The 26,277-nt window shown below is 39.1% G+C and overlaps 1 protein-coding gene across 1 annotated transcript in view; it reads left to right on the forward strand.

The window, feature by feature from the left end:
• The window catches only part of LOC306884335 (attractin-like protein 1), a 270,253-nt gene that overhangs the window by 58,994 nt on the left and 184,982 nt on the right, over positions 1-26,277 (forward strand). Inside the window, exons 11-17 of the mRNA XM_079440107.1 lie at positions 14,955-15,039; positions 15,272-15,483; positions 18,931-19,049; positions 19,138-19,254; positions 19,475-19,607; positions 23,646-23,833; positions 25,922-26,135. Coding sequence (XP_079296233.1) covers positions 14,955-15,039; positions 15,272-15,483; positions 18,931-19,049; positions 19,138-19,254; positions 19,475-19,607; positions 23,646-23,833; positions 25,922-26,135 — 1,068 coding nt within the window. The remainder of the gene's footprint in view (positions 1-14,954; positions 15,040-15,271; positions 15,484-18,930; positions 19,050-19,137; positions 19,255-19,474; positions 19,608-23,645; positions 23,834-25,921; positions 26,136-26,277) is intronic.

Here is a 26,277-nt window from a genome sequence, read left to right on the forward strand (position 1 = left end):
AACTTGTTTACACACACACAGATTTGCATGGTTAGACAAATCTGGCTTTGCGCTAGTGTTGTCAAAAATATCGATATTTCGATAAATATCGATACTGAAATATCTGAACGGTACCAATATTAATTTCCCGAATTATCGATACACCGATACTAGCCGAGCTGTCACTTTCACTTCTCTCCAAAGGCGCGTGGACAAGCACCACACGTGACCGCACTCGTCTGCTTCGCTCTGGTTAAATAGCAAAAGTGAAGTGAATAGAAAGATGACTGCTCTGGTTGTTAAAGAACACAGCAGGAGCGCTATCTGTAGGGATCTATGATCTCCGCGAAGCAGAGAACGCGCATGGAATCCAGTCATAAACACGGAATTTACAGTTTAACGCGGAATGTCACGGAATTTGTCAAAGTTTGGATGAATTAATCAAAAGTAGGTCATTACACTTAAATCAAATCGCGATATGGACTAGTATCTGTAAATATTAAGCTGCAAAAGTTGATTTAAATATGAATCCTGCATGTTCTGCGCGTCTCTGTGTGAATGTGCTGCATGTGCGGTTGTGTTTACTAATGTGGCGCTCGCGGTGATTTCACCTGCCGTCTCAATGAGGACATAAATACATCAACAATATCTCCAGAACTGATCTGAAAGGCACTTTACGAGCATTTTACCATTTAATTTGAGTAAAACTAGCGTCATATCACACACACAAAGAACTTTAAAAGTATTCACGGCAACCCATAGGCTATATTACTATTATTTAGTAGAATGTACATAATACTACTACTTACTACTACTGTTAATTTTTTTAAAAGAAATAATCACAAACTATTTAAATTTTAATAGTAAATCCCCTTCATTTGCCAAAAATTTAAATGTTTAATTTTCATTAATTTAAATATAAATTAATTAAAATTGTTTTATGCCTTCATCTGATATCCAGTAAAATTTAAATACACAACACAGAATTTCTGAGGGGGAAAACACATTTCATAAGGCTACTGTAAGAATAAATAAAAATAGTTTGTATGCATTCAAATAATAGACATGCTAAAACACAGAATTTGGTAACAATATACTTTGCTGATGCATAAAACTGAAGTATACTTTGGGCTTTAGAAGGCAGCTGTCTATGTAGGCTGCATATAGTACAGCAAGACGGCTTGCTAGGTTTTGGAGTAGAGCGTGTAAGTGTGTTGCTGCAGTCATGCAGATCATTTGTAAATCTGTAAGCACACACGCAGCTGAGGGGCTGTTAATGTAGGTTTACAGATATCCTCAGTATGACCTTTCTCAAGGCAAGACCTCTGTGATGGATTGCTTCTGAAACCTTTGACCTCTGTGGTATAATGTTTGGCCATAGGCATCTCTCTGAAGGTATCTGGTGGTACACATTCATTTCTTCACTCACAGGGTGGTGCTGTGCCACAGAGCTTTAAAAAAAAAACTTATGGAATGATTTTTGCTTGTAGACTTTTCAAGTTCACAAAACTTTCTTCTGCAGAGTCAGGCGCTGTAAATGTTGACAACACTTTAAATAATCGTTTATAATGGGCTGATTTGCAGAACAAAGAGTGCACATCATGTTTTACATTGCACTTACCTTAAAATATTAAACACCAATTAACATGCACAACTTTTCTCCTGCAAGCCAACAATGAATTTTATGACTGTTGTTTGATATTTTCTATGGCTTACGTTGTCCCAGTGGAGCGTGATGCACATGCTATAGGTTTACTATGGCCTTTGGCAACTTTGGCTAATGTGGGTTTTTGAATGGTACTTTTACGAGGAATATCAGTGAATGATTTAAAGTGTTCCTTTCAGTGCTGACAGTAATATTTAGCCATCATTAAATCCTCATAAAAAGCAGCGAATGCCAGCAGGCCAGATGGTGTCTGTGATTTTATGAATATCTTTTACAGTACCTTAGACAAGGAGGTTGTAGAGCCAGGGGAGGGTGAGAGAAAGGATGCGAGGAAGCAAGAGATTGTGCTCGTTCTTAGCGAATTTCCTCCCACAGTGTTTCATACTTCTGTAACAGTAGACTAGCAACTATCACTTCCACCTGGCGCTGCTCTACTGCAGTATGTTTGCACAGAATTTTGCAGCTCAAGTAGTAGCAACAGCTTATGGACTCATTGGACCTTGCTGGTTCTGTTCTGGTCTAAGGGAGTAGTCATTTTTGGCTTGAGTCTGGGTTGGCTCTGTGCGCTCAAGCTACTTTGTTTGATTGCACAAGTTCGCTTGGACAGCCTTGACTGGCTTTACACGTACTGGTCTGTCCACATATCCATCACTACCACTAAAGCACTGGCCTAAAATCTGCTCCACTCACTTAATTCATTAAAGTAACAAATTAGGCCATTTTTAGTCACCAGCAGGCTTTCTGGAAATGCTCCTGTAATTGCTCATAACTGTTGGTCTTCTGTTCTTTCCAATGAGGATACAGAGGGCAGCCCTTCCAACCTGCTGCAGTGTTATGAAACACACTGAAGTGATGAACAAACTCTTTTCTTGACTTTATACCCTGTAAAATGCTGTTTGTATTTAAATGACTGTTTATTGGACTGATTATGTTTGCGTTGAGTGCAGTGATTGTTTTTTTTTTTAGAATTGCACTACTTTGCAAACTTGCTTTTTACTGCAGCTGGTACTTTTCTAAATACTTTATTTATTTAAGTTTGAAATGACTTGGAAAACCTGCGGAAACCAATTACTTAACTTTGCAAGCAAAGTAGTTCATCACAGTTGTGTTGTAGCTTACGCATGTGTTTTAGTTGACCATAAAACTTGAAAGAATTTTATTAAAGTCGTGGCCTAATGGATAGAGAGTTGGACTTGTAACCTGAAAGTCGTGGGTTCGAGTCTCAGGTCTGGCAGGGATTGTAGGTGGGGGAGTGAATAACCAACACTCTCTCCACCCGCAATACCATGACTGAGGTGAGACCCTTACCGAACCCCAAACTGCTCCCCGGGCGCTGCAGCATTGGCTGCCCACTGCTCCGGGTGTATGTTCACTACTGTGTGTACACTTGGATGGGTTAAATGCAGAGCACAAATTCAGAGTATGGGTCACCATACTTGGCCACACACCACTTCCCTTTCCCTTAAATTAATATTATAAAAAAAAAATACAAACCAATTTCCAAATTTTTTCACGTCAGTGTAAAACCTGTAACAGATAACATATTGCTGGGGCAACACTAAGCCATTTATTTGTTGCAAAAAATTTATTTGTTCCATAAAACTTGAAAAAAAACCCCATAAGAACATAAATAAAAACTTAAGTTTTTATTACTTTTGAAGTGTGTTGTCAAAACAAAAACTAAAAAAAAAGAGTAAAACTGTAATAAAATAGTGCATATGATGCCAACCCAGGAAATCAAATTCAAAGTCTTCTGTCCCTAAGGCTGTATAGAAGCACTTTTGTCATCTTCAAATTTAAGATTTGGCTGGCCAAACCATAAATATATCACTGGCTACATTTACACCTGACACTTTTTACTGTTTTTACTGATCAGATAGCTTTCTGACTTGTTAAAACAGTTCCACATAAATGTGTCTCCACAAAACATAAGTGCGAAAGTGCGATCTTCAGTTCCTGCACTATATGCAAATTTAACAAAGTTCACATCAACGAAAGCACCAGACGTGCTGCATTTTATTCATAATCAGCTAATTTCAAGATCAAAGACCCCAACAGGTGGCATCAGCACTGGAAAGATAAGTTAGTGTTGCTACTTTTAATGAAAAGGATTGTATGTTGAGTGTTTGCGACTTGCTTTCAGTTTCATTTGTGGCAGTTATCTGGCTATGATGTCTTATAACACGCTCTCACGTGCTATTTTAACATTTTGGGAGGAGTAAAATGTACATATGTGGTTTCAACAACCAAATGCATTTACAATTATAAAGTTTCATCTGGAATTGAAATCCGTCTCGAAAGTGTTTTGGAAGGCATCTTTTCACAATCGGATAGCTATCAATTCAAAGAGTAAACACATGAAATGACCAGATGTAAACAGGCCCTCTGTGATCAAGTGAAATGCCATACATTAAAGAGCTGTAAATAAGTTTGTTCTAGCTAACTTCTTTGAAAACAAAAAAAAGTCAAAACATCATCTTCTCTTCTGTTTTTTTTTTTTACTATTGTTTCTATTGCTGTGAACCCAGTGAAAGCCGTACTTAGTCTTAAGACGTTGGTCACAACTGTTTAGTTTTCAGTTTTCAGCATTAATTAAGTCATATTCTGACATCCTCATTAATAAACAAGACTGAAATGTTGTCGAGTAATCCCTTGTGCTGATGTCTGAAATGTTGTCTATGTCAATTTTCAGGTTGACTTTGTCACATAGCCTATCCAAAATAACTTTTCATTTTGGTTACTTCTCGATTTGCACATTTTCCTCAACAGTATTAAGTGAAGATTAATGCTTGCCAAATAATAGTATGTGGGCCATAGTACAAGATTTTTACTCTTTTTTTCCTTTTCATTTTTCATAAATTAGCTACATGCATGACACGTAAACAAAAACAGTATATGATAAGATGGACACACTATAAAGAGGACACACTATAAAGTATGCAGTATGTACTTTCCCAGAATGCAAATTGGGCCTTAATTTCCTCTTCTTTTGTTTGCATTAATGAGCTTTTTAATGTTACTTAATTCCCACCTGTGGCAAGTTCCTTGTCCTGTCCTCAACCCTCAGCTCTTTTTGCTCAAGAGCACACTCCATCTCTCCATTAATTTCTCTTTCTTTCTTTCTTTCTTTCTTTCTTTTTACTTTTACTCTGACTGAACTTTTGAGGAGAGAGAAGGGGCATTATTAGTTCTTTTTATGCAGTTTTTCTCGCAATGAGGGACTGAATTCAGGATGACACAGAAAACAGTTTTCATTTGCGTACCCTCTTGCCATGTCTTCCCCCACTCTCGTACTTCTAATTAGATTCAGGGAAAATGAACCTTAATTAAAATTGTAGCGCTCTGGCTGAGAGGCGTTGTGAAGCTGTGTTTTTTTCTGCACAGACCTTTTGTTTTAATACAACCAGCAGACTAGGTAGCAGATTGCCTCGGCACATAAACATATTTTACTAAGCTTGCAATTAAAACGGGTTTGATTTCCTTCCTACTGCATCTCCTGTTCTCTACCTCTGCTCTATCTGTTCCTGTCATCCAGTGTTTCTTCGCTCTGTTTCTTTGTCTCCTGTACTTTAGCAATGGGAGTTGAGCCAATATCCTGTGAGGAAATGAAATCTAGGCAGAGCCAACGATGACTATCAGGAACCGTTTTACCATTTGAGAGAATATGAGCGTCACCTTTAGCTCTGTAGAAATTTGGACCAGATTTACTGAAGTAATGAATTATTCCAGTCAGAATACTGTGGGCTAGGGTAAAATGTTTGACCGTACTGTGATGGACGAAGACAGTGGCTCTGTCCGAAAGCATTTATGCATGAAGGTACCTCCCAAAACTGATTTCGGACAAACCTCTAAAACAGCATAAAATAATTTAGTGATCTGCAACTTTTTTTTTTTTTTTTTGCTAGAAATGACATCAAAAATGGAAAACGTTGGTAAAATCATACATTTACACTCACAACTGCCCACCAACCACAACTTTTAAAAGCCATCTTTATTTCTTAGCTCAACTGTCATGGAATTGAATGAGCAGGATAGTGCAATATTATAGGCAGTGAAGTAAACAGTACATCTATGCTGCATAGAAAAATCAATAAGATGAATGCCTCCCAGGTGACAGGATGTGACATGATCATTGGATTCAGACTGCCTTGCAGTTCATACATTCCCTGGGACAGTTCGGAAACATAAGCTTTGCTAATTCTTTGTGATGAACACAAATTAAGATATTTTTGAGGAAATCGGAGAGATGTCTGATCCTCCACAGACAGAAACAGAGCTACCACGTTCAAGGTTCAGAAAAGTAGTAAGGACATTGTTAAAATCAGTGGTTCAACCTTGATTTTAAAGCTACCGGGTTGGCCTTTGAAGCTTTTGGCCTTGAACGTGGTAGCTGCTTTGCTGTCTATGCAGGGTCAGAGAGCTCTCGGATTTCATCAAAAACATCTTAATTTGTGTTCCGAAGATGAACGAAGGTCTTATGGGTTTGGAACGACACGAGGTTGACAGAAATGACAGAATCTTAATTTTTTGGGTGAACTATCACTTTAAAGCTACATCAGTTGATGGGAATAGAGTGGTATTTCAATTCACTTTGCATTCAGACAGTGATTGCTTCCACAGCAATTTAAAAGACTGCATTGATGTCAAGGTGTATGATACGGTTAAATGTCATATTGTTTCCATCATATTATTACTGATTAATCCACATATGGCAAACAATGAGAAAGAAAGCACAGTTATAATGAACAAAGTCTTCCTGACATTCTGTCTATACATAGTAATGCTGTGGCAATCTGTGTTGACTAAGAAAGTGTGTGATGGCTTTTGAAACTCTATAGCATTAAATTGTAAGTACATTTATAATGTTACAAAAGATTTCTATTTCAAATAAATCAAATGAGTCCTGTGTATATACACTCCCCTCCAAAAGTATTGGGACAGTGAGGCCAATTCCTTTATTTTTGCTGTAGACTGAAAACATTTGGGTTTGACATCAAAAGATGAATATCAGACAAGATATTTACATGCCGGCTTTTTCCAGGTATTTACATCTGGATCTGACAGACAACTTAGAAGATATCACCTTTTGTTTGAACCCATCCATTTTTCATGTGAGCAAAAGTATTGGAACAGATAGAATTAACATAGATTAAAGTGAAAAAGACTTAATATTTAGTTGCAAATCCTTTGCTTTCAATAACTGCATCAAACCTGTGACCCATTGACATCACCAAACTTTTGCCTTCTTCTTTTGTGATGCTTTTCCAGGCTTTCAGCGCAGCCTCTTTCAGTTGTTGTTTGTTTTGGCGGGTTAGCCCCTTCAGTCTCCTCTTTAGCAGATAAAATACATTCTCTATAGGGTTTAAGTCTGGAGATTGTCGAAACACCTATGCGGTAAAAAATGTATGCGTATACAGCGAAACGCGTCTTCGTGTGGACGGGGCCTGAAACTGAGCATAGACATTCAGTGCTAATTATTGTTTGAATAATCATTGTGATAGGACACACATGGGCAACAAAATACACCTGTCAGTCACATGTTCCAATACTTTTGCTCACATGAAAAATGGGTGGGTTCAAATGAAACAAACCCAAAACACTCTCCTGGTCTCCATCAGCCACCGAAGCCTTTCAGACCCTCAAGGATGCATTCATCAGCGCTCCACTTCTCGTCCATCCCGACCCTGAGAAACCGTTCATCGTGGAGGTGGATGCCTCTACCACTGGCGTTGGAGCAGTGTTGTCTCAGCAGCAGGGGACACCAGCAAAACTCCCTCCATGCACCTTCTATTCCCGTAAACTCAGCCCCCGCAGAGATGAACTATGACATCGGGAACCGCGAGCTACTAGCCATCAAGCTAGCACTCAAGGAGTGGAGACATTGGTTAGAGGGTGCTCAACAGCCGTTCACTGTCCTAACAGATCACAAGAATCTGGAATACCTGCGCGACGCTAAAAGATTAAACCCACGACAAGCCCGATGGGCATTGTTCTTCACCCGTTTCAATTCCTCCATCTTGTACCGACCTGGCTCCAAGAACGCCAAGGCAGACGCTTAATCCCGCATCCACACTCCAGAGGAGAATACCAATGAACCTGAACCCATACTTTCCAAGAAGGTGATTATTAATCCCATTCACTGGTCTCCAAACTCTGTCCCCTCTTCCAATGTCTCCACCAACACTCCGCCGGGCTGTCCACCAGGACGTCAATATATCCCCTGGACCCAGCGCACTCCTCTCATTCAGTCAGCACACTCCTCTCTGGGCACTGGCCACCCAGGGGACAATGCTACCCTCTCGTTGCTGAAGGAACGCTTCTGGTGGCCCAGCATGGCTCGAGACGTCAGAAGGTTCGTACAGGGGTGCTCTGCATGTGCCCTCGCCATCTACCATTTGGCAAACTCCACCCAATGCCTGTTCCTGATCGACCCTGGTCTCCCCTAGGAGTGGATTTTATTACGGACCTTCCACCTTCAAGTGGCAACACATGCATCCTGGTAATTATTGATAGATTCTCTAAATCCTGTCGTCTTATCCCCCTCAAAGGACTTCCGACAGCCATGGAAACTGCTGAACTGATGTTCAGTCACGTGTTCAGATATTATGGGATCCCTGAGGATATTGTATCTGATCGAGGCCCTCAGTTCATTTCAAGAGTGTGGAAGGCATTCTTAACCCTCCTAGGTGTGGCAGTCAGTCTCTCCTCTGGGTACCACCCTCAGTCGAACGGGCAGACGGAGAGGAAAATACAGGAAATTGGACGTTTCCTGCGAACCTTCTGCCACGACCACCAGAACTCTTGGAACCAGTTTCTGGGATGGGCCGAGTACGCACAGAACTCTCTTCGTCAGCCTACCACTGGACTCACTCCTTTCCAGTGCGTTCTCGGCTACCAGCCCCCTCTCTTCCCTTGGTCTGGCGACCCATCGGATGTCTCATCAGTCGATCACTGGTTCCGAGAGAGCGAGAGGGTCTGGGACGCAGCTCACCACCAGCTGCAGAGGGCATTGCGCCGTCGGAGGATGACGGCCGACCTTAGACGATCCACAGCGCCATCATATCAACCTGGTCAAAAGGTCTGGCTCTCCACCAGGGATATAAGGATGCGCTTGCCCTGCAAGAAGCTTAGTCCCAGATACATTGGCCCCTTCACCATCATCAAGCAGATCAACCCGGTCACCTATCAACTCAGACTTCCCTCTCACTTCAGAATTCACCCTGCCTTCCAGGTGTCACTGCTAAAACCTCACCGCTCTCCCATTTCTGCCCCCACAGATCCCGGCCTGGCGGTGGAACCCCCCCCTTCCATTAATCCTGGAGGACGACGTGGCTTATCAGGTTAAGGAGATCCTGGACTCCCGGCGCCGTGGTGGTCTTCTCGAGTATCTAGTGGATTGGGAAGGCTATGGACCAGAGGAACGATCTTGAGTTCCCAGAAACTACATTCTCGACCCCAGTTTGCTAGACACCTTTCATACCGCTCATCCGGATCGCCCTACCCCTCGAGGACGAGGTCAGCCACCACGACGACGGGGTCCCCGGCCCGCAGGAACGAGCCGTGGAGGGGGGGGTAATGACACAGAAAAGCCAGAGCCACACACCAGCCAATCCCAGCACACTCCCTCACCAGAATTCTAATCACCTGCACCTGTCTCCCATCAGCACACTCATTAGGCTGGCTTCATAAGCAATCCCATCACCTCACTTCAACGTCCGGTCTCGCTTATGCATGTTTGGACTCACTCACACGCAAGTCTTCTTTGATAGAATACTTACCTCTCAAGTGTTGTCTCCTGTACTTCCCTCCTGTGTTTCTCCAGCCTCCAGTCCTCGTCCTCCATCGTCTCCTCGTCCTCCAAGCTCCGATCAAGTTCCTTAGTGGAATCTCTCACCAGCTCCTCTGTCCACGATCTCCTGGTTCAACTCCAGTATCCAGAAGTCATCCATCCTGAACACTCACCTGAACCACCCGCTCATTCTGCTGTGCCATTTAATAAAATCTGTCTAACCTTCCTCTCTTCGTCTGGGGGTTCATTCCATAACAGAACTGTTCCATTTATACACATATTTTCACATAGCTATGAGAAGCGTTATACGTGCAGTACTGTATTAAAACTTCAATCAGGATAAAACCGTATATTAAAAGCTAACAGAAGCAGTAGCATTTACAAATAACAGTGTATCTTAAAGTATGAGACAACAACAAACATACCATTAAGAGCCGTGCTTGCACAGGTTCTGCGTGATCTTCTTCACTAATATTCTCTGGGTCTCAATTGGGCTCAAATTGACGACTCCATTGTTTACAATACAAACGGAACCCATGATGCTGCGGGGCGTTTAGAGGCGGTTTAGCCAATCACAAAAAACTGAACCAGCAACCAATCTGAGCCAATTGCGTATTTCTGAGGAAGGGGCTTCATAAAACCAGGAAATCATCAGTGCGTTCAAAGGAGAAGGGATAGAGCGGTGTGGAATAAAGGTAAATTATGTGAAAAATTAGTTTTATTTTTTTTAAATTAAGCATTAACACATGCTAAGACTGCACCCCATAAACACAGTCAAGCCTAGACAAAAAACAGTCAACCACCCCTTTAATAATAACATGATTTTAAATTGTAATATTATTTTGCATTAATATTATATTCATCATTTATTACAGTAGTTTTGGATAGTAGTTTTTGTTTATATTTCTTTTTTATTGTAGTTTCAGAGTAAGTAAAATTTGGGTGAAAAGTGAGTGCTTTATGATGATCTTTTGACATCAGCAGCTCTGAATATCTAAGACAAGGTCTTCAGTATTCAGTGGTTTATTTTTCTCGTTTGCAGCCATAAAGGCATCTTTGTTCACTATCACTAGACAGAACTGCAGTATGTTGTTGTGTTGGGGTATCTCTGTGATGCAGTGCTGTGCTTGAGAGCATGTAATGTGTGGTGTTAATCTCTGATACTGTCATTAGTGGTGCTATAGGGAGGCTGTGAAATGTTAGATGTGACAGTTGTTTCTTTCTCTGTTTCTCGCTCTTTTTTGTGACCTGTATCTTGCTGTTTTCTTATATAAGAATCATGCTACAAAACATCTGTGCACAAGGGTGTGTTAACAGTGTGTATATATACTGTATGTTTTCTTGGCACATCTGTCTGCATATGTGTTGTGTGTATGCACGTTAATGCATTTACTAGCAGGAAAACCTGTAGAATGTAAAGAGAGTCTTCGGTTTCCTCTCCTTGTTGAGTAACTGACCATGAGCACAGCTAATTACTGAATTAAAGTGCGTGTAACGAGCCAAGAGTGTGTCCGATCTGGCAGCCTGGGAATAAGATATGCCAGAGAGCTCAAGTAACCTGGACAGTGTACATGTACATCTCAAAACAGACAGATGTCTCTGTCAGTAAAAAGTTTAGTTTATGAGTATGGAGTACACTGCTGCTTTTACTCCTGATGAGTAAAATATCTCTGCACTGATATTAATATTGTGGCTGATATATATAGACTACATTGTTAAAAAAAAGCATAGGCAGTCACAACATTATAATGTACAGTATGAAATTGCCATTTTATGTTGTTATACATTTCTCAGTGTTTTTAGAGATTGTGTGTTGTTAGGTGATGGCAAAGAAAAGGTAATCTGTTTGAAACATTTTTTTAAAAATATAAATATATAAAATATAAATGTTTTTTTTCAGCAAGGATGCATTAAATTGATAAAAAGTGACCGTAAACATTTATAACCCTACAAAAAAAAATATTTAAAATATATAATTTGAACTTTCTATTCATCAAAGAATCCTGAAATTATATATTTAATTATATAATTAAATATTTTAACGTGCTTGAATAAATCCAAGCACCCCTATAGATTTAAGTTTCACTTTCCATGATCCATGACTGACAGAGGAGCATCTTGGCGGCAGAGATTTAAAACTTAAACAAGACTCAAACTGACACAGGCAGAGTGAATGACTGGATTTTTTCGATCAGGTAGGGTACAGGTGATTTCAAAACATTTCAGCCGGTTTATATATATTGTGTATTATTTGTCTCGTACAAGATGCATTTGGTTGAGTTACGCTGCAGTAAAGTGCTTTGTACGGTGATCATCTCTTCAGCCCGCAGCGAGTGCAGGACAAACAACATTGAAGAATATTAATAACTATGACTGAGACTAGAGCCCTGCACGGGACTGTTTTCTTAAACCTGCACCCGTCCGCTCCCGCGGAATTTCTGGCCAAGACCGTCCGCTCCCGCAACATGCATGTTCCACTCCCGCCTGCACCTGCAATGTTTGTGTCCACTTGCAGATGAAAAGAACGATTGGATAGGGGATAAAGGAAATCCTAAAGGGATTTCCTAATTCCTAAAGGTTAATAATAAAAAAAAACTGTTAATAATTGGTTACACAGAACTTTATTACATTAATTCTCTCCTCCTCTCCTACTCTTTCTTCAATGCCTAACAAATCTATTTCTTTCTCTCCCTGACCTTGTCTTTCTGCTTGAGCAGCACTAGTTGAAGCCTGAAAATATTGTAAACAATAACATAACTAATTACACTGGTCGGACTAAGATCTGTTTCAGACTGATACCTCCGCTTCAGGATGGTCCTCATCCTCAACACGTGCCTTTTTCAGTCGCGGAAAATACTTTTCAATTCTCATCTGGATTGAAGCAGCAAACATTCGGTGTAAGAGTAAAGAAACTACATAATTTATAATACGTTTATTTGATTCACAGCTGCTACATATAGTGTTTTGACCTCGACAACCCAATTAGGCTAGCCTACATTTTACCGCAAACTTGCGACTAGTTAACTTTCTAAAGAAGGCGCAATCGCGTTTGCTAAGGGTCGGGACTTACAGTAACATCAACACACTGAAACTATTGTATTCAGAATATAAAATATTTTATAGCACTTTTTAATCTGTGATTGTGTGTTAAAAGTGTTCACGAGATACCAACCTTTCGCCAGCCGTCTTCTCTCCACAGATGATCCAGACAGATGTGGTGTGCACGGAGGGGAGGGGCTATGTGCGTGTGTGTGAGAGGGAGAGACGCGTGAGTGACAGAGAGATGAAGAGAGAGCAGGGAAAGGAAATGCAGTTGAACGAATTCGCTGTGTGTTTTAAATAGCGTACAAAAGAATAACGAAACGCAATATGTGACGGTCGGTATTGATTTTTTTTTTTTTGGTCGGTGTTGAATCAGATTCGTCTATGTGTGGGAAACACTGCTCAGTTTTTAAAAGTAGCCTACTGCTTTATACACAAGCACCAAACGATTTACTAAACAAACAGTTTAAAGGTCATTGCACACCCAGTCCGAAATTTTCGCACATTAAAAAATAAATACGACCTCACATTATGTCAATCACGTATACTCCTAAATTTTCGTCCGTCATAAAATTTTTTGCATCAGGTTCGATTTCTGCGTTTTAGCATGCATTTTGATAGGATGAGGAATACGAAAAAAATTGAAAAAACGCACGTGAAAATTTTGGACTCAGTGTGCAATGACCTACTGTTTATGTAGGCTAAATAAGCCAAAGCAAAATATTAAATAACTTTAACTTAAGTACATAGAACTTAGAAAATAGGTATGCTGTCTCAGGGCAGAGGTGCCAGATTTATGTCCTTGTGCACACAACTTAAGTTTAACTCTTTCCCATTTTTTTCAGTGACAATTCAGAATTGTTTCCAGATGTCTGACTTGCCTTGGCTTGCATTGCTTTTGTCAAGTAAACAGCCGCTTTAATTTTCTTCTCAATTTAATGTGTTGACTCCATTTCTATTACACACCAAATCTCACCGTTCCATGCTGGTCTCCCACAAAATATTCTGACCGCCCACTCCCACCCGCAGCAAAGGTAAAACCGCCCACTCCTGCGAGATTCGCGTTGGGTCCCGCGGGAGCTCAAACCCAATGCAGTCCTCTAACTGGTACTGGGAATGTCATATACTTGAAAAATATATACTTTAGAAGGAGACAACTGTTGGTGCGATTATTCGGAAATGGAAGAAACACAAATAACCATCAATCCCTCGGTCTGGAGCTCCATGCAAGGTTTCACCTCATGGGGTAAGGATGATCATGAGAAAGGTGAGGGATCAGCGCAGAACTACCCATAAGGAGCTTGTTAATGATCTCAAGGCAGTTGGGACCACAGTCACCAAACAAACTGTTGGTAACACACTACGCCGCAATGGACTAAAATCCTGCAGCGCCTGCAAGGTCCCCACATGTACAGGCCCTGCCAATGAACAAATGATTCAGAAAAGGCTTGGGAGAATGTGCTGTGCTCAGATGAGACCAAAATTTATCTCTTTGGCATCAACTGGACTCGTTGTGTTTGGAGGAAGAGAAATGCTGACTATCACCCCAAGAACACCATCCCCACTATCAAACATGGAGGTGGAAACATTATGCTTTGGGGCTGTTTCTCTGCTAAGGGTACAGGACGACTTCACCGCATTGAGGGGCCAATGGATGGGGCCATGTACCGTAAAATATTAGATGAGAACCTCCTTCCCTTCGCCAGAACACAGAAGATGGGTCATGGTTGGGTCTTCCAGCATGACAATGACCTAAAACATACCGCCAAGGCAACAAAGGAGAGGCTCAAAAAGAAGCACATTAGCCAGTCTCCAGACCAAGAAACAGCCAAGAAACCTTAATGATTTAGAGAGGATCTGTAAAGAGGAGTGGACCAAAATCCCTCCTGAGATGTGTGCAAACCTGGTGGCCAACTACAAGAAACTTCTTACCTCTGTGCTTGCCAACAAGGGTTTCTGCAAGTCATGTTTTTCTTGGGGATCAAATACTTATTCGACTTACTAAAATGTAAATCTCTTTTTTTAACATTTGTATGCTGCATTTTTCTGGATTTTTTGTTTGATATTCTGTATCTATCAGTTAAAATAAACCTAGCATAAAAATTATTAACCCTTCTTTTTAAGTGGGCAAACTTACAAAATCAGCAGGGGATCAAATAATTTTCCCCTCACTGTGTGTATATATATATATATATATATATATGACCAATTCAATTTCCAATATAAATATATTTTGTAACAGTTCTATATGGTAACTGTTATGATACTGACATATATCATGCATCTTTACATCAGATATTATTAGATATATCTGTATTGAATTACTAATCAGGTAATGAGGTAAAGTTTTATAAAGGTATTGTAATGTTCTCTATTTATCTAATAGAATGTGATGTTATTTTCAAGTTTATTTATTTTATTATCTTATAGAATGTGATGTTAATTTCAAGTTTTACTTTGTTTGTGTGTGCTTTGCAGCATGTGATGAGTGGACAGTACTTCCAAATCCCAACCTTTATCGTGACGTCAATCGTTTTGGACACACAGCAGTTGTCAGTAATGGGTAAGTTCTTGATGTGGTCTCTTTCCACTTGTAGATACCATCAGTATATGCACTCTTCCTGTACCCTGTTTTTGTCCACTGAAGTTCATTTAGTTAAACAACTTATCTTCTGTCGGAGAAAAAAAATGCTCACTTGAATGTGTGGCCTAATCCTCTCTTTTCCTTTGGAAAGATGTTTTTGCAAGACAAACAGTTTAAAATAGAAAAGGTCTGTGTTTTCTCTTCCCCTCAGCTCAATGTACGTTTTTGGTGGTTTCTCTGGTGTTATCCTGAATGATGTACTGGTATATAAACCTGCCAACTGTGAGGCCTTCCTCGAGGTGGACCTTTGTCAGAGCTCTGGTCCTGGTGTTCGCTGTGTCTGGATAGATGAACGCTGTGTACCCTGGGACTCCGGCCATGCTAATGACACTTTGCCTGCCTCCTTCTGCCCTGCACGCACCAGTAAGAACCTGTCATTATAAAAGCTTATGTTAAAACAGTGGCTACACAGAATTATGGAAATTTTATTGTGAATTATGGAGGTATCGTGACCTGTTTAGAGGCATGTTTCATCATATATTCACACTGAATTTATTTCTAATTCGAAGGAGTCAGTGAAAGCGGGTCTTTTTTTACCCTGAAGGGGTTTATTTTGTGGTTGACTAAATTATTCAGCCTACTATAAGGCTATTTAACAAAAATAAATGGATATGAAATATTGATCTGAGTAGCACAGCATTGTAAGAAACCATTTGCCTAGAATAGCAGGACTAAAGTTAAGCAGTTTAGTCAATATACATTATATACAAAAGCATTTGACCACAAAATGGTGACTGACCAATCAGCATCAAGTATTCCAATGGACCACAGATAAATAAGGTGCTGGAAGATACTCTACAGCTTTTTTTTTTTTTTAAGAAATGAATTAAATTGATCAAAAGTGACAATAGACGTTTTTAATGTTACAAAATATTTCTATTTTAGAGGCAGGGTAAGCGATTTTTGGAAGCCAATGTTGATATTTGAAATCACCAAAACAAACATGCCCCTATACCCCAAAAGGGTCTCGCCCCTATTTTGATAGATCTGCCCCACATATACGTAGCCTACGCAACCCAGGCAGCGATTAGTTCTGTGAAACATAAGACGATTTTCCACCGAAATTACCTGGAACAATATGTCCCTGGAACTTTTTTTCCCCCAGACCTGTTGCTGTCTGCGTTTCCATCGCGGTCTAAACTACCAAGAAGATTAGGCAAATAGTATGGTGACGTAACGTTAGGTCTGTGCGTGTTTCTCAATACCAAGTACGCAAATTTCGGACTTGCATCCTCGGTAGTTCGGACTTCACGAGTTAGACTCGGGAGTGTGAATTCCCGCGGACGGAATGACGCAAGTCCAGTAATTCTGCAAAGAGCAGCGTACTTGATAACGTCAGTCAGCTCGCCTTGGCTGCTGCAGTCTTCCTCACTGTATTTACAGACGAAATGTATCAAACACCACTGCCTCTTTTCGTCTTCATTCAAACATTAATAGATGCAGAAATGTAGTTCAGGGAACGTACATACATTGCAATGAAACAAAATATTATATCAAACATTGCTTATTTTAATTTGAACATATTAATAAAACAATAGAATAAAGACCAAATATTACCTGTTAGATTTATCCAAAACGAATTATATCTTATGTTTAACTGCTACAGAGACATCAGGGCCAGCGGCAAATGTCAGAAGGACTAACCGAGGTTATGCTCCTCTCTTCGGGATACATGAGCACTGAGCGCCCGGTTATCGTGTGGAGCTCACGTCTCCGAAATCGGCGAAGAACATTTTCAAATAGGCGCTGTTTTTATAAATAAACCTCAGATTTGTGTTGTAAACAACTACATTCTTGCCTGAAATATACGCGTCCAGTGTAGGCAGGCTTTAGCTGTTGCGGTGCATCCGGTGTAGACATGTTGTCACTCATCTATCAGGAAGAAACAAAGCAACCTCGGCATCCGATCGTAGGCCTTCCGCTCCTTGAGTTCTCTCCAGCGCTGGAAAGCTGATCCGATATTTACACGGGTTCTACTTCTTGCCTTATCGTTCCACAGATGTTTTCCTGTTTTGTTTTTTATCCGCCTTCTCTATCTTTCTGTTGCTCGGCTGTTCACTGAACGCTCTCTCCTCCATATCATGAGTAGACGCGCCCCTTACTGCTGATTGGCTACAAGTTTGTTTTGGTACTCGGCCCTGACTCTGTTTTCTAAAACGTTTTTGAAAAATTACATACCCCACCTTTAAATAAATGCTTTTTTTCACTTATGGAAAATCTGTGATTGTTACAAATGTTTACACATCCTTTCAACTTGTGGGAATATCTATACACCTGGTTTACTATCCCACATCACCATCCCAGTGGGGTGAAGTTCACTCTACATCTCATTCAATTGTGTTAGACCGTTTGCTCTGTATATCAAATTCACACCTGGAGAGTATTTTCCCTTCCCATAAATCCTCTGTCAGGAGATTATTGTTAAACCACATATAATCCTGTTTACACTTGATACATTGGGAGGCTTATATGCAGAGCCACTCGCATGTTCTGCTTTACCTTGATGGCGAACAGCCTGTTTTCCACTGGGTAAATCCTGCCTGACTGTGGAAATGCCTGTTGATAATTGACTGAACAAAAGGTCAGTTAGCGCATAATAATCTCATAATGATGTAATTATGATGGCGATGAAACCAAACTCCAGCGATTGTGGATACAGATGTTTTTGTCTGTGGGCAAAACTGGACCTGAGAGGATTACTGCAATTACCGCGTGGAGTTTGGAGTGCTATCAGAGGTGGATTGGACTTTAATTAATGGATTGCCATACACATTCATGATGGATTATTCTGTATTGTGTGTATCTCAGAGACCTGTAATCGTGCAGTTTATCATTGTACATAGGCACTGTTTGGGTGGTTGCTCTCTGTATACTGTACTTTACTCTGCACTATGATCCTGCTATTATGTATTGTGTACACATGCACACACACACACGCACACACACACCATTCAAAAGTTTGAGGTTGTTGGGACTTTTTAATGCTTTTGAAAGAAGTATCTCACCATCCTCACTGCATTTATTTAATCACAATAGCGTGAAACAATAACATTGTGAAATATTACAATTCAAAATAAGTTTTATTTTTAAATATATTTAAAATGTAAGTTATTCCTGTGACTATCTATCTATCTATCTATCTATCTATCTATCTATCTATCTATCTATCTATCTATCTATCTATCTATCTATCTATCTATCTATCTATCTATCTATCTATCTATCTATCTATCTATCTATCTATCTTTTAAAACATTCACATCAAAATAAATGTTTATACATGTTGAATTATTAGCAGTTGAGTCAAGTAAACAGTTAAATGAGTGTGAAGAATCTTTGTTACTCCTGTTTCTTTTCTCCCATCCTTCGTGTTCATTTTTGTCCTGGATTTTCTCGTTGTTTTTTTTTTTAACTGTTCCAGACAAAAAGCCAGTTCCTGTGTGACCTCTCTTTCCCAGAAATAATGATGAAAACAAACCAACAAACAGAAAACATCCTCCCAAAAAGAAAAGAACAGGAACAACCGTACTTATGTGTATGATGGTTATTCATGGTCTGAAATAAACAAAATCACAGTCAGTACAAGTTTCTACTCTGTCCTTGGCTCTTCCCCTTGATTCTGCGGTTTTAATTTTGCTGTGCCCTTACCCATGTGTCATTGCACACACTCATTTTTCACCACAGTTTTGAAGTGTTTCACCTTGAGAGCTCTGAGCTCAGAAGCTCGATACCTCCAACCTCCAATTTTTGTTTTATGCTAATAAGTAGATAATTTTCTAGTCTCTGGTTCTTGTTTTTTTTTGACCATAGATTCAGATGATAAGCAGTGTCAGCAGTTTTCAGACTGTGCTTCCTGTACGGCCAACACCAATGACTGCCAATGGTGCGAAGACAAGAAATGCATCTCTTCTTCAAGCAATTGCACCGTGGTATGTCCAAACAGAGACTCTTCTGTTTCAAAAGATTTAAAAGAATTTATAGTTAAAATATGCTGTGCCTTGTTTTGTCTGAATTCAGCTTACAATTGAGCTTGCCCGCCACCCTCGAGGTCCCCTGTACCTCAACCCTCCCCCTGCAATGCTTTCTGAGCACCAGCTCTCTATCTGGAGACCCGGTGTGCGCAAAAATGGCCAGGTATGCAGTAACAGAGCTTATAAAATGATTGATTGGCTTAGAGAATTAGCATCTGTAACCTCTTGATTGTTTCTTCCTCGTATAAATGCTCTAGAGGATTTCCGTGGATTTCTTGCTTAAAGGCAACACAATGTTGTACTGTAAAATTTCTTGGCAAAGTCGCATTAAAATGCCAGAAGAATACCAGAAGTTATCTTATTTCCGTCCTCTTGTTTTTCAGCCTGTGAAGAACTTTACCAAGTGCAGTGTTCGAAGTGAGCAGGTTTGCAGCAAACTGGTGAACTGCAGGAGTTGCTCACTGAACATCAACTGTCAGTGGGAACCACAACAGCAGGAGTGTCATGCTCTGCCTGGTGAGTTGAGGAATGGATGGTTGGATGAATAGACAGACTGACAGAGAAATTGCATGTCTACAGTGATTAAAGTAGACATTTCTTCTGTGTAACTAATGTTGATGTTGAGGATTTACAAAAAATAATAAATTAATACTTTTATTCAGCAAGGACACATTAAAATGATAGTGAAGACATATTTCAATAAATTTTGTTCTTTTGCATTTTCTATACAGTCGTGGTCAGAATTTTTGGCACCCTTGGTAAATATGATCAAAGAAGGCTGTGAAAATGAATCTGCATTGTTAATCCTTTTGACCTTTTATATAAAAAATGACAAAAATCTAACCTTTCATTGGATAATAAGAATTTAAAATGGGTGAAAATATCATTATGAAATAAATGTTTTCTCTAATAGACATTGGCCACAATTAATGGCACCCTTTTGTTCAATACTTTTTGAAACCTCCATTTGCCAGTTTAACAGCTCAGAATTTTCTCCTATAATGCCTGATGAGGTTAGAGGACACCTGACGAGAGATCAGAGACCATACCTTCATGCAGAATCTCTCCAGATCCTTCAGATTCCCAGCTCCATGACGGTGCTTCTTCTCTTCAGTTCACCACACTCATTTTCTATAGGGTTCAGTTCAGAGGACTGGAATGGCCATAGCAGAAGCTTGGTTTTGTGCCCAGTGACCCATTTTTGTGTTGTTTTTGAGGTTTGTCTTTGGATTAATGTACGGTTGGAAGATCCAAACATGGCCCATTATAAGATTTCTAACAGAATCAGTCACTTGTTGATTTTTTTTTAAATCTTTTGGTATTTGATAGAATCCATGATGCCGTGTGTCTAAACGAGATGTCCAGAACCTCCAGCAAAAATATAGACCCACAACATCAAAAATAGAGCAGTATATTTCATTGTACTCATGGGGTACTTTTTATCCCATCTTGAGTGTCTGCTGCTACAAAGCTCATTTTTTAGTTTCATCTGACCATAGAAGTTCCAGTCGTGTCTGATAACTGAATATGCTGGAGTGGTTATGTAGGTGCTGTTTGACCATTTATTTTAAGGTTTTCTGACCCCGAGACTCAACTATTTTCTGCAATTCTCCAGCTATGGTCCTTGGAGAGTCTTTAGCCACTCAAACTCTCCTCCTCACCGTGCATTAGGACGATATAGACACATGTCCTCTTCCAGGAAGTTTCGTAACATTTTATATTGATTGGACATTCTTAATTATTGCCCTGATGGTGGAAATGGGAATTTTCAGTACTCTAGCTCTTTTCTTAAAGCCACTTCACTAATTTGTGAAGCTCAATTATCTTTTGCTGCACATCAGAAATATATTCTTTGGTTTTTCTCATAGTGATGGATGATTAAGGGAATTTGGGCTTTGTTTTCGCTCCTATTTATATTTCTGTGAAACAGAAAGCCATGGCTGGATAATTTCATGTTCATAATCACCCTGGAGTGCTCAAAATTGTTAATATGAATGGGAATATACTTCAGAGATATTTTACTCATAAGAATTTTTAGGGGTACCAATAATTGTGTCCAGCGTGTATTTGAGAAAAACATTTATTTCATAATGAGATTTTTCCCCCATTTTGAATAGTTTTAGTTCAATGAAAGGTTAGATTTTTGCAATTTAAACAAACAAAAAAAAAAGAAATTAATAATGCAGGTTTATTTTCAGAGCCTTCTTTGATCATGTTTACCAAGGGTGCCAATAATTCTGACCACAACTGTATATCAAACAATCCTGGAAAAAAGTATCACTATTTCCACAAAAATATTAAGCAGAACAACTGTTTTCAACTGTTATATTTTGGAAAATGTTTCTTGAGCACTAAATCAGCATATTAGAATGATTTCTGAAGCATCACGTGGCACTGAAGATTGGACTAATGACTGCTGAAAATTCAGCTTTGTCATCACAAGGAATAAGTTACATTTAAAATGTATTAAAACAAAGAACAGCTCTTTCAAATTCTAATAATATTTAAAAAATATTACAGTTTAACTGTATTTTTGATGCAGCCTTGATGAGCATAAGAGGCTTTTTGAAAAACAAAAAAAATCCTTACCTTCCCCAAACTTTTGAACTGTAGTGGAAGTGTCAAAAAAGTGTCATGGCTGTCTCTTTTTATGGACCTAGGCACTGAAAACAGCACAGGGAATTGTCCACATGTTATAGATAATCAGAACACCAGCCAGTCACTAGTGCTTTCTACCTGTGATCATTTTGTGCATTCAGATTTGTTGACACTGGGTTTGCGGACCAGATAATTTTTTTGGGGGCACAATTTTGGAAAAGTTAGAAATATGTCTGAAATTGTTTTAAGCGATTTCAATTTTATGTGAGTTTGTGCATCTCAGATGCAAAAACAAAGGAAACTGGTTTCCACAGTCTGAGGGTATCTTTACCTGATTTATTTGATCTGATCTAGTTTGAGAGCAGCATGTGATGCAGTTGTTTGATGTATTATTAACATTCTTGTGTCTCCCTTGGGAAGAAATGTTTTCTACCTACACTTTGTACCTATTCTCTGTTTTTTTCCAGACTGCCTGTAAAATGCGCACACACACACACACACACACACACACACACACATACACACAACAGACATGCTCACAAATAGTCGCTGGTTAATTTTTTCTTACACTTTCTTGACCAAGATTTTTGTTGTTATGGATTTTATGCATATCACAGTATTACTTTATAAAAATGTTCAAAATCATGAAGCTTTTAGTTTGTTTGTAGGTTTAAAGTAAAATTTGAATCCTATAAGATTTCAGTGTGAACTCATTGTACTGTATATTGTAATTTTTCTAAAAGTAAACACTTACAGTAGTGACTTGAATTTAGAAAGATTTGGGTTTAATTAGTGAATAAATAACCATAATTCATGTACATTCAGAGTTGGAGCTGGTCGTTCACCTGCAGTCTCTCTTTGTCTGATATCAGGATCTTCTCAAGGACATGAGCCAGACAGAATCACTTCTCAGCTGTCATATTTCTGACTGATAGCTCAATTTGGAAGCAAACATACACACACAAATGAACAACTTTATCTGCAAAGGACATAAACTCTGTAGTAGAGACATGTGTATATCCAAGCATGGAAAAAGGGTGACCTTTGCAGCTGGATGGTACATCACATATGAGTTCTGACCTGGACTAGAAGGCCAGTTCCAAGTGCTGTAATTATTCAAGTTTGCTGAGCTATTTATCCATTCATGGCTGAGTGGCCTGTCAAGAAACGAAGGGTTTATTGTTCTTTTTCTTCGCTCTATTATTTATTTCTTTATCACATAACAGCCTTTATCTTAGAGTATAATCAACCACATTTTATAAAATATACCGTTGAAATGAAAGGGCTTATTTTAATGCTATTTTTAGTGCTGTGTGGTTTCATAATTGGCTATGACCGTGTGCTTTTCTTTTTGTTTTGCTTTTCAGGAATTTGAGGGGTGGGTGTTTGTGGTTAACCATAGTCATGGTTAATTATTCAGTGCTGCTCAATTTAATAAGTTCAAATCCCAGAGTGTAGCATGGTCCTGAATTTTAAGGTGTATTTTGATTTACATTTACTGTTCAAATGTTTGGGGTTGATGAGATTTTTGAATGTTTTTGAAAGAAGGCTGCATTTATTTGATCTCAAATTATTATAATTTAAAGTAACTGTAGATAATCATTCTTTGCAATCCTGTGATGGCAAAGCTGAATTATCATCAGCCATTACTCTAGTCCTCAGTGTCACATGAGCCTTCAGAAATTATTATATGCAGATTTGTTGCTCAAGAAGCATTTCTTATTATTATCAATGTTGAAAACTGCACAATATCTTGTGGAAACCCTGATACCTTTTTACTGCAATGAATAAAAAGTTCAAAATAACATTTATTTAATTCTTTTTGGCTGTATAATACATAGAAAGCTTCTTTTATAAATATCCTGATCAGAATGATTTGTTAGCATTGTTTAGAGGTCTTGTGTGAGTGAGGTCTAGTTTGGACAGTGAACCCTGGATTTCTCTGCTTTTTCACAGCACATTTGTGCGGAGAGGGTTGGAGTCAGGTTGGAGATGCATGTCTGAGGCTGAACGCAAGCAAGGAGAGTTATGATAATGCCCAGCACTACTGTAAGAACCTGGATGGCAACATTGCATCTCTGACCTCCGCCAGTCAGGTGGACTTCATACTGGATGAGCTGCAGAAGTATCAGCTGCAGGAGAAAGTGAGTCAAGCTCAGTCACTGATGCTTGTGTGCTAGTTTACATTGATTTGTCTTAGTAATGGTTGGGTATTGATCTAGAACACACAGTCAACACTTTCCAGTTTTTCAGTATGTTGCATACAGATTAGTTATGTCACCATGTCAGAAATTCAGTAGTCAGTGCCAATACCAGTGAAATTTCATGGTACTAGATGCCTAGTTTTGCAACTAATAGGCTATTGAACACACTCCTTTGCTTATTGCAGTTAAATATTAATGCATACAGTTTGTAGTATTAATATATAATTTCAGTCATAAACAAACAAACAAAGAAATAAATAAATGATTGATTGAGTGATTTAAAAGCAGTGACTGTAGTCATTTTTTTCATGAGTGAAAACATGGCCTTTTTAGTCTTTTACATTTGGTCATTAAGTAGATGCTATTTTCCAAAACAACTTAAACATGAGGAACATCATAAGCAATTTATCATACATGGATGAGCTACAGTAATAATGCCTGTTTACATTCACTTAATACTTTGCCAAGGCAGGAATTACAGCATGTAGAAAGACGTATATTGCTACTTTAAAAAAACAAAAAAACATTGGCTTGGTATTGAAATACCAGTATTTTTAACATTTGTAAAGGCCCTTTCACACCAATTGCAGTGTAAAAAAGTAAAGGAATAATGCTGACAGTGAGCTTTTTTTGACTGACACAAGCACTTCTGTCTGGGCAACTGATTTGTTTACCTAAATTAGTTCTCGATTTTAAGTATATTTGCCTTGCACTGCTTTGAGTCCCATTTTAAAGTGATTATTTAAACACCCTCAAATGTCCTGACAGATAATTCTGTCCAAGTAAACAAACATTAGCATTTACAGTTTACTTGGTAAGTTTCTGTGTGTCAAGTCCAGATGTAGTGCCAGCTGTTTCGGGTGTAGGTTTGTTTCTAAATAAGTCAGTAAAGCTTAAACCTCAACGTTACACGTCAAAAAACCTTACTCATGCCTTCAGTAAAGAGCCATTCTGCACAAAATCTGTGGAGTCCCCTTGGTGCCACGGTACAAATATTTGTCATGTGTTAATTAAAAGGAAAGGAGTGACTCTCTGCGTAATCCGCTCCCTCGCTGATTGCGGTGTGAGCTTCAGTGTTTAAGCAGCTTTTGTCCTTTGAAGATTAACACAGTTTTCGAAAGGACCCACCTTTGATGTGAAAAAGATTCACATGTGCCGGTTTCTCAGTTGCCACTATTTTTTCTCTTTTCTGTCACTCACACAGACAGTCACACTCACTCCCTGCGGCTGCACAAACTCACAGGAGATCTTAAACCTTTTAATCAAAGCATGCAATACCTTTTCATACAGGGAGGTTGTTAATTTGAATTGAAAATCTGAGAGGTTGTGGTATGTCAAAATCAGTTTGTTTTGCTTTGAATTGATAATTAAACTGCGTTGGCCTTTTGCCTTTCTTTAAAGAAGACAGACAGAAAGGAAAAGTGTATTTATAACACCATAACACGTCTTATGCACAGGAGACAGACTTATTAGCCATCAAAACGTCAAGGTGCACTGAATGAATATCCAGCTGGAAGTCTGTAATGTGGCAAATTTGAGTTCAAATTGAGTTCAAATAGCAGTTTATGAAGATTAACTCTTCTCTTTTATTTCATTGAATTTATCGCATCTGCAAATATGTTAGTCTGTTTGTCGTTTTAACTTCAGATGTATTTCTGTTCTTTACACTAATGTTCATAATCAGAGTATTTATGAACACAGGGCGATAGCAGCTTATTGAACCTGTGTTCAAAATGATTTTAATGCATTTAAACAAGCTTTATGCTAGATATGTGGCACAGTCACATTTTAGTATCACATTTAAGTGGAAACCGGTGTATGGACAACAGTTTTTCAAATAATTATAGCTGTAAGAAATTTTAAAATCAATGCAGAAATAAATAAAAAAATACTATTCATGGAAGAGGTCATTGTATTGCATTTTTATGCATTCTATGTGGAATTTTACTATATGTTTCACTGGATTGTATTGTGCATGTATGTGTGTGTGTAAAGAAGACATGAACAAAGCCGTTTTCTCTCTTGCAGAAACTAACTCCCTGGGTGGGTCTAAGGAAGATAAATGTTTCATACTGGGGGTGGGAGGACATGTCTCCCTTTACTGCCAGCACGCTGCAGTGGTTACCAGGGGAGCCAAGTGACTCAGGCTTTTGTGCGTACCTGGAAAGAGCTGAGGTAGCTGGACTCAAAGCCAAACCTTGCACTGCCAACACCGAGGGGCTGATCTGTGAGAAGCCAGTTGGTGAGAAAAGTTTTTTTTTTTTTTTTTCACCTTTCCTTTGTAACATGAACCTGGAGGTGATTCTGCGCCTTTTCTGTGGTGGATGATGTTCTTACACATCAAACCCAAACTGAATGCGCTCCCACAGAAAACTCCACAGAGT

Source organism: Barbus barbus, assembly GCF_936440315.1.
Source record: "Barbus barbus genome assembly, chromosome: 18".
NCBI classification, from domain to species: Eukaryota; Metazoa; Chordata; class Actinopteri; order Cypriniformes; family Cyprinidae; genus Barbus; species Barbus barbus.